The sequence below is a fragment of the Pristiophorus japonicus genome, chromosome 32 (genome assembly GCF_044704955.1).
Source record: "Pristiophorus japonicus isolate sPriJap1 chromosome 32, sPriJap1.hap1, whole genome shotgun sequence".
In the NCBI taxonomy this organism is placed as follows: Eukaryota; Metazoa; Chordata; class Chondrichthyes; family Pristiophoridae; genus Pristiophorus; species Pristiophorus japonicus.
This window is the reverse complement of record NC_092008.1, coordinates 3,549,047-3,558,486: the sequence shown is the minus strand read 5'-3', so window position 1 is coordinate 3,558,486 and position 9,440 is coordinate 3,549,047. Positions and strand designations below refer to the sequence as shown.

The 9,440-nt window shown below is 49.2% G+C and overlaps 1 protein-coding gene across 1 annotated transcript in view; it reads left to right on the top strand.

Annotated features, from left to right (window-relative positions):
• The window catches only part of LOC139240502 (IQ motif and SEC7 domain-containing protein 1-like), a 144,252-nt gene that overhangs the window by 44,881 nt on the left and 89,931 nt on the right, over positions 1-9,440 (top strand). The window contains exon 10 of the mRNA XM_070869044.1: positions 1,712-1,873. Coding sequence (XP_070725145.1) covers positions 1,712-1,873 — 162 coding nt within the window. The remainder of the gene's footprint in view (positions 1-1,711; positions 1,874-9,440) is intronic.

Below are 9,440 nucleotides of genomic sequence, written 5' to 3'. Positions count from 1 at the left end.
CGCAGAATCCCACGGAAACAGGTGCCATTTGCCGGGGGGGCGGCGGGGGTGTGGCGTAGGGGCTGTTTGGTGTGGTGTTTGTCGCAGTTACTGTGAGGCCCAGGCTGCTCATGGGCAAGGGGGCAGCCATATTGGTCAAGGGCAAGGGGGCGGCCATGTTGGTCATGGGCAAGGGGCGGCCATGTTGGTCAAGGGCAAGGCAGGGCCATGTTGGTTATGTTAAGGGTGGCCATGTTGGTTATGGGCAAGGGGCGGCCATGTTGGTTATGGAGAAGGGGCGACCATGTTGGTTGTGGGGCGAGGGTGGCCATTTTGGTTATGTTCAAGGGCGGCCATGTTGGTTCTGGGCAAGGTGCAGCCATGTTGGTTTTGAGCAAGGAGGCGGCCATGTTGGTTATGAGCAAGGGGGCGGCCATGTTTGTTATGGGCAAGGTGCGGCCATGTCGGCTATGCGCAATAGCGGCCATGTTGGTTATGCGCAAGGGCGGCCATGTGAGTTACGGGCAAGGAGCGGGCATGTTGGTTATGAGCAAGGGTGGCCATGTTGGTTACGGGCAAGGAGCGGCCATGTTGGTTATGCGCAAGGGCGGCCATGTTGGTTACGGGCAAGGGGGCGGCCATGTTGGTTACGGGCATGGAGCGACCATGTTGGTTATGAGCAAGGGGGCGGCCATGTTGGTTACGGGCATGGAGCGGCCATGTTGGTTATGAGCAAGGGTGGCCATGTTGGTTACGGGCAAGGGGGCGGCCTTGTTGGTTATGAGCAAGGGGGCGGCCATGTTGGTTATGCGCAAGGGTGGCCATGTTGGTTACGGGCAAGGAGCGGCCATGTTGGTTATGAGCAAGGGGGCGGCCATGTTGGTTATGAGCAAGGGGGCGGCCATGTTGGTTATGCGCAAGGGTGGCCATGTTGGTTACGGGCAAGGAGCGGCCATGTTGGTTATGAGCAAGGGGGCGGCCATGTTGGTTATGCGCAAGGGTGGCCATGTTGGTTACGGGCAAGGAGCGGCCATGTTGGTTATGCGCAAGGGTGGCCATGTTGGTTACGGGCAAGGAGCGGCCATGTTGGTTATGCGCAAGGGTGGCCATGTTGGTTATGAGCAAGGGGGCGGCCATGTTGGTTATGCGCAAGGGTGGCCATGTTGGTTATGAGCAAGGGGGCGGCCATGTTGGTTATGCGCAAGGGTGGCCATGTTGGTTGCGGGCAAGGAGCGGCCATGTTGGTTATGCGCAAGGGCGGCCATGTTGGTTACGGGCAAGGGGGCGGCCATGTTGGTTACGGGCAAGGGGGCGGCCATGTTGGTTATGCGCAAGGGCGGCCATGTTGGTTACGGGCAAGGGGGCGGCCATGTTGGTTATGGGCAAGGGGCGGCCATGTTGGTTATGGGCAAGGGGGCGGCCATGTTGGTTATGGGCAAGGGGGCGGCAATGTTGGTTACGGGCAAGGGGGCGGCCATGTTGGTTATGGGCAAGGGGGCGGCCATGTTGGTTATGGGCAAGGGGGCGGCCATGTCGGCTATGGGCACGTGCGGGCAGAATTATCTCAGCGAGCCCCCCTCACCCCTTTCACCCCGCCGCCGATCCCGACTCCCAGGTCCAGTTCCAGACCCTCCTCCTCCTTCGCCGCCTCCCTCGCCTGTTCGAGAGCTGCAGAAATTCAAGGTATGGCGTCCGCCTCCCTCTCTACCCTCTTGGGTTTTTTTTTTTGCAGATTACCCCCACGGCATCAAGCTGGCGTCGTCCATCCCCAGCGCCGAGAAAAAAATCCTCATCATCTTCAACGCCCCCAGCGTCCAGGATCGGACGCGTTTCGCCAGTGACCTGCGGGAGTCGGTGGCGGAGGTCCAGGAGATGGAGAAATACCGCGTGGAATGTAAGTACCCGGGCATGTCGGTCACGGGCATGTTCCGCGCGGCCCCGCCCACAGACCGAAGCTTGCGGGAGCAACCGAGACCCCCTGACGCAAAGCAACCCCCAACAATGTCAATCATCGCGTCCACGGCTCAATAACTGGTGCTGCACTGCCATCGACAGGCAGACTCCGGCACTGCAACTCTTTAATCACCCCTTCGACAGCAAGCAACAGGCAGTGGTTTATATAACAAAGCACAAGACCCAGGAGTGAGTTACAGACTGGAATCTAATCGAGGGGTTCGGGGGGGTTTATATATAGAATAACAGATACCCGGGAGTGAGTTACAGGCTGGAATCTAATCAAGTGGTTCGGGGGGGTTTATATATAGAATAACGGATACCTGGGAGTGAGTTACAGGCTGCAATCTAATCGAGGGGTTCAGGTGTTTATATATAGAATAACAGATACTCTGGAGTGAGTTACAGGCTGGAATCTAATCGAGTGGTTCGGGGGGGTTTATATATAGAATAACTGATACCCGGGAGTGAGTTACAGGCTGGAATCTAATCGAGGGGTTCGGGGGTTGTTTATATATAGAATAACGGATACCGGGAGAGAGTTACAGGCTGGAATCTAATCGAGTGGTTCGGGCGATTTATATATAGAATAACAGATACCCGGGAGTGAGTTACAGGCTGCAATCTAATTGAGGGGTTCGGGGGGTTTATATATAGAATACCAGAGACTCGGGAGTGAGTTACAGGCTGGGATCTAATCGTAGGGTTCAGGGGGCTTTATATATTGAATAACGGATACCCGGGAGTGAGTTACAGGCTGGAATCGAATCGAGGAGTTCGGGGGGTTTATATATAGAATAACAGACACCCGGGAGTGAGTTACAGGCTGGAATCAAATCGAGTGGTTCGGGGGGTTTATATATAGAATAACAGATTCCCGGGAGTGAGTTGCAGGTTGGAATCTAATTGAGTGGTTCAGGGGGGATTATCTATAGAATAATGGATACCCGGGCGTGAGTTACAGGCTGGAATCTAATCGAGGGGTTCGGTGCGGAGTATATATAGAATAACGGATACCCGGGAGTGAGTTGCAGGTTGGAATCTAATTGAGGGGTTCGGTGGGGAGTATATATAGAATAACGGATACCCGGGAGTGAGTTACAGGCTGGAATCTAATCGAGTGGTTCAGGGGGTTTATATATAGAATAACATGTACCCGGGAGTGAGTTACAGGCTGGAATCTAATCGAAGGGTTCGGGGGGTTTATATATAGAATAACATGTACCCGGGAGTGAGTTACAGGCTGGAATCTAATCGAGGGGTTCGGGGGGTTTATATATAGAATAACATGTACCCGGGAGTGAGTTACAGGCTGGAATCTAATCGAAGGGTTCAGGGGGGTTTATACATAGAATAACGGATACCCGGGAGTCGTTGCAGGCTGGAATCTAATCGAGTGGTTCGGGGGGGTTTATATATAGAATAACATGTACCCGGGAGTGAGTTACAGGCTGGAATCTAATCGAGGGGTTCGGGGGGTTTATATATGGAATAACACATACCCGAGAGTGAGTTACAGGCTGGGATCTAATCGAAGGGTTCAGCGGGGTTTATATATCGAATAACGGATACCCCGCAGTGAGTTACAGGCTGGGATCTAATCGAAGGGGTCAGCGGGGTTTATATATAGAATAACAGATGCCCGGGAGTGAGTTACAGGCTGGAATCTAATCGAGCGGTTCGGGGGGTTTATATATAGAACAACGGATAGATGGGAGTGAGTTACAGGCTGGAAACTAATCGAGGGGTTCGGGAGGGATAATACTTGGAATAACGGATACCCGGGAGTGAGTTACAGGCTGGAATCTAATCGAATGGTTCAAGGGGGTTCATATGTAGAATAACGGATACCCGCGAGTGAGTTACAGGCGGGAATCTAATCGAGGGGTTCGGGGGGATTATATATAGAATAGCAGCGACTCGGGAGTGAGTTACAGGCTGGGATCTAATCGAAGGGTTCAGGGGGGTTTATATATAGAATAACGGATACCCGGTAGTGAGTTAAAGGCTGGAATCTAATTGAGTGGTTCGGAGGGGTTTATATATCGAATAACAGGTACCCAAGAGTGAGTTACAGGCTGGGATCTAATCGAAGGGTTCAGCGGGGTTTGTATATAGAATAACGGATACCGGGGAGTGAGTTACAGGCTGGGATCTAATCGATGTGTTGAGGGGGGTTTATATATAGAATAACAAATACCCGGGAGTGAGTTACAGGCTGGAGACTAATCGAGGGGTTCCGGGGGTTTATATATAGAATAACAGATACCCGGGAGTGAGTTACAGGCTGGGATCTAATCGAAGGGTTCAGCGGTGTTTATTTATAGAATAACGGATACCCGGGAGTGAGTTACAGGCTGGAATCTAATCGAGGGGTTTGGGGGGGGGTTTATATGTAGAATAACAGATACCCGGGAGTGAGTTACAGGCTGGAATCTAATCGAAGGGTTCAGCGGTGTTTATTTATAGAATAACGGATACCCGGGAGTGAGTTACAGGCTGGAATCTAATCGAGGGGTTCGGTGGGGGGTTTATATATAGAATGACAGATACCCGGGAGTGAGTTACAGGCTGGAATCTAATCGAGTGGTTCGGGATGTTTATATATAGAATAACAGATGCCCGGGAGTGAGTTACAGGCTGGAATCTAATCGAGGAGTTCGGGGGGTTTATATATAGAACAACGCATAGATGGGAGTGAGTTACAAGCTGGAATCTAATCGAGGGGTTTGGGGGGTTTATATATAGAATAACAGATACCCGGGAGTGAGTTACAGGCTGGAATCTAATCGATGGGATCGGGGGGTTTATATGTAGAATATCAGATACCCGGGAGTGAGTTGCAGGCTGGAATCTAATCGAGGGGTTCGGGGGGTTTATATATAGAATAACAGATACCCAGGAGTGAGTTACAGGCTGGAGTCTAATCGAGGGGTTCCGGGGGTTTATATGTAGAATAACAGATACCTGGGAGTGAGTTACAGGCTGGAGTCTAATCAAGGGGTTCGGGGCTTTATATATAGAATAACAGATACCCGGGAGTGAGTTACAGGCAGGAATCTAATCGAGGGGTTCCGGGGGTTTATATGTAGAATATCAGATACCCGGGAGTGAGTTCCAGGCTGGAATCTAATCGAGGGTGTCGGGGGGTTTATATATAGAATAACAGATACCTGGGAGTGAGTTACAGGCGGGAATCTAATCGAGGGGTTCGGGGGGTTTATATATAGAATAACAGATGCCCGTGAGTGAGTTACAGGCTGGAATCTAATCGAGGGGTTCGGGGGGTTGATATATAGAACAACGGATAGCCGGGAGTGAGTTACTGGCTGGATTCTAATCGACTGGTTCGGGGAGTTTATATATAGAATAACTGATGCCCGGGAGTGAGTTACAGGCTGGAATCTAATCGAGGGGTTCGGGGGGATTATATGTAGAATAACAGAGACTCGGGAGTGAGTTACAGGCTGGGATCTAATCGAAGGGTTCAGGGGGGTTTATATATCGAATAACGGAGACAGGAGAGTGAGTTACAGGCTGGAATCTAATCGAGTGGTTCGGGGGCTTTATATGTTAGAATAACAGATACCCGAGAGTGAGTTACAGCCTGGGATCTAATCGAAGGTTTCAGCGGGGTTTATATATCGAATAACGGATACCCCGCAGTGAGTTACAGGCTGGGATCTAATCGAAGGGGTCAGCGGGGTTTATATATAGAATAACAGATGCCCGGGAGTGAGTTACAGGCGGGAATCTAATCGAGGGATTTGTGGGGTTTATATATAGAATAACAGATACCCGGGAGTGAGTTACAGGCTGGAATCTAATCGAGGGGATCGGGGGGTTAATATGTAGAATATCAGATACCCGGGAGTGAGTTACAGGCTAGAATCTAATCGAGGGGTTCCGGGGGTTTATATATAGAATAACAGATACCTGGGAGTGAGTTACAGGCTGGATTCTAATCGAGGGGTTCGGGGGTTTATATATAGAATAACAGATTCCTGGGAGTGAGTTACAGGCGGGAATCTAATCGAGGGGTTCAGGGGGTTTATATATAGAATAACAGATACCCAGGAGTGAGTTACAGGCTGGAATCTAATCGAGGGGTTCAGGGGGTTGATATATAGAACAACGGATAGCCGGGAGTGAGTTACTGGCTGGAGTCTAATCGAGGGGTTTCGGGGGTTTATATATAGAAGAACAGATACCTGGGAGCTGGGAGTGAGTTACAGGCTGGAATCTAATCGAGGTGTTCTGGGGGTTTATATATAGAATAACAGATACCCAGGAGTGAGTTACAGGCTGGAATCTAATCGTGGGGTTCTGGGGGTTTATATATAGAATAACAGATACCCAGGAGTGAGTTACAGGCTGGAATCTAATCGAGTGGTTCAGGGGGTTTATATATGGAATAACAGATACCCGAGAGTGAGTTACAGGCTGGGATCTAATCGAAGGGTTCAGCGGGGTTTATATATAGAATAACGGATACCCCGCAGTGAGTTACAGGCTGGGATCTAATCGAGGGGTTCGGGGGGTTTATATATAGAATAACAGACACCTGGGAGTGAGTTACAGGCTGGGATCTAATCGAAGGGTTCAGCGGGGTTTATATATAGAATAACGGATACCCGGGAGTGAGTTACAAGCTGAAATCTAATCGAGTGGTTCAGGTGGTTTATATATAGAACAACGGATACCGGGGAGTGAGTTACAGGCTGGAATCTAATCGAGGGGTTCGGGGGGGGTTCATATATAGAATAACAGATACCCGAGAGTGAGTTACAGGCTGGGATCTAATCGAAGGGTTCAGCGGGGTTTATAAATAGAATAACGGATACCCGGGAGGGAGTTACAGGCTGGGATCTAATCGAAGGGTTCGGGGGGTTTATGCATAGAATAACGGATACCCGGGAGTCGTTGCAGGCTGGAATCTAATCGAGTGGTTCGGGGGGGTTTATATATAGAATAACAGATACCCGGGATTGAGTTACAGGCTGGAATCTAATCGAGTGGTTCAGAGGGTCTAGTCAGGAAGAGGAACTGAGGGAAATCTTTATTAGTCGGGAAATTGTGTTGGGGAAATTGATGGGATTGAAGGCCGATAAATCCCCAGGGCCTGATGGACTGCATCCTAGAGTACTTAAGGAGGTGGCCTTGGAAATAGCGGATGCATTGACAGTCATTTTCCAACATTCCATTGACTCTGGATCAGTTCCTATGGAGTGGAGGGTAGCCAATGTAACCCCACTTTTTAAAAAAGGAGGGAGAGAGAAAACAGGGAATTATAGACCGGTCAGCCTGACCTCAGTAGTGGGTAAAATGATGGAATCAATTATTAAGGATGTCATAGCAGTGCATCTGGAAAATGGTGACATGATAGGTCCAAGTCAGCATGGATTTGTGAAAGGGAAATCATGCTTGACAAATCTTCTGGAATTTTTTGAGGATGTTTCCAGTAAAGTGGACAAAGGAGAACCAGTTGATGTGGTATATTTGGACTTTCAGAAGGCTTTCGACAAGGTCCCACACAAGAGATTAATGTGCAAAGTTAAAGCACATGGGATTGGGGGTAGTGTGCTGACGTGGATTGAGAACTGGTTGTCAGACAGGAAGCAAAGAGTAGGAGTAAACGGGTACTTTTCAGAATGGCAGGCAGTGACTAGTGGAGTGCCGCAAGGTTCTGTGCTGGGGCCCCAGCTGTTTACATTGTACATTAATGATTTAGACGAGGGGATTAAATGCAGTATCTCCAAATTTGCGGATGATACTAAGTTGGGTGGCAGTGTGAGCTGCGAGGAGGATGCTATTAGGCTGCAGAGTGACTTGGATAGGTTAGGTGAGTGGGCAAATGCATGGCAGATGAAGTATAATGTGGATAAATGTGAGGTTATCCACTTTGGTGGTAAAAACAGAGAGACAGACTATTATCTGAATGGTGACAGATTAGGAAAAGGGAAGGTGTAACGAGACCTGGGTGTCATGGTACATCAGTCATTGAAGGTTGGCATGCAGGTACAGCAGGCGGTTAAGAAAGCAAATGGCATGTTGGCCTTCATAGCGAGGGGATTTGAATACAGGGGCAGGGAGGTGTTGCTACAGTTGTACAGGGCCTTGGTGAGGCCACACCTGGAGTATTGTGTACAGTTTTGGTCTCCTAACTTGAGGAAGGACATTCTTGCTATTGAGGGAGTGCAGCGAAGGTTCACCAGACTGATTCCCGGGATGGCGGGACTGACCTATCAAGAAAGATTGGATCAATTGGGATTGTATTCACTGGAGTTCAGAAGAATGAGAGGGGACCTCATAGAAACGTTTAAAATTCTGACGGGTTTAGACAGGTTAGATGCAGAAAGAATGTTCCCAATGTTGGGGAAGTCCAGAACCAGGGGTCACAGTCTGAGGATAAGGGGTAAGCCATTTAGGACCGAGATGAGGAGAAACTTCTTCACCCAGAGAGTGGTGAACCTGTGGAATTCTCTACCACAGAAAGTAGTTGAGGCCAATTCACTAAATATATTCAAAAGGGAGTTAGATGAAGTCCTTACTACTCGGGGGATCAAGGGTTATGGCGAGAAAGCAGGAAGGGGGTACTGAAGTTTCATGTTCAGCCATGAACTCATTTAATGGCGGTGCAGGCTAGAAGGGCTGAATGGCCTGCTCCTGCACCTATTTTCTATGTTTCTATGTTTCTAGAATAACAGATACCCGGGAGTGAGTTACAGGCTGGGATCTAATCGAGGGGTTCGGGTGGTTTATATATAGAATAACAGATACCTGGGAGTGAGTTACAGGCGGGAATCTAATCGAGGGGTTCAGGGGGTTTATATATTGAATAACAGATACCCAGGAGTGAGTTACAGGCTGGATTCTAATCGACTGGTTCGGGGGGGTTTATATATAGAATAACGGAGACCCGGGAGTGAGTTACAGGCTGGAATCTAATCGAGTGGTTCGGGGGCTTTATATATTAGAATAACAGATACCCGAGAGTGAGTTACAGGCTGGGATCTAATCGAAGGGTTCAGCGGGGTTTATATATCGAATAACGGATACCCCGCAGTGAGTTACAGGCTGGGATCTAATCGAAGGGGTCAGCGGGGTTTATATATAGAACAACGGATAGCCGGGAGTGTGTTACAGGCTGGAGACTAATCGAGGGGTTCCGGAGGTTTATATATAGAATAACAGATACCAGGGAGTGAGTTACAGGCTGGAGTCTAATCGAGGGGTTCCGGGGGTTTATATATAGAATAACGGATATCCAGGAGTGAGTTACAGGCTGGGATCTAATCGAGTGGTTCAGGGGGTTTATATATAGAACAACGGATACCGGGGAGTGAGTTACAGGCAAGAATCTAATCGAGGGGTTCGGGGGGGTTTATATATAGAATAACAGATACCCGTGAGTGAGTTACAGGCTGGAATCTAATCGAGGGTTTCGGGTGGTTTATATACAGAATAACAGATACCTGGGAGTGAGTTACAGGCGGGAATCTAATCGA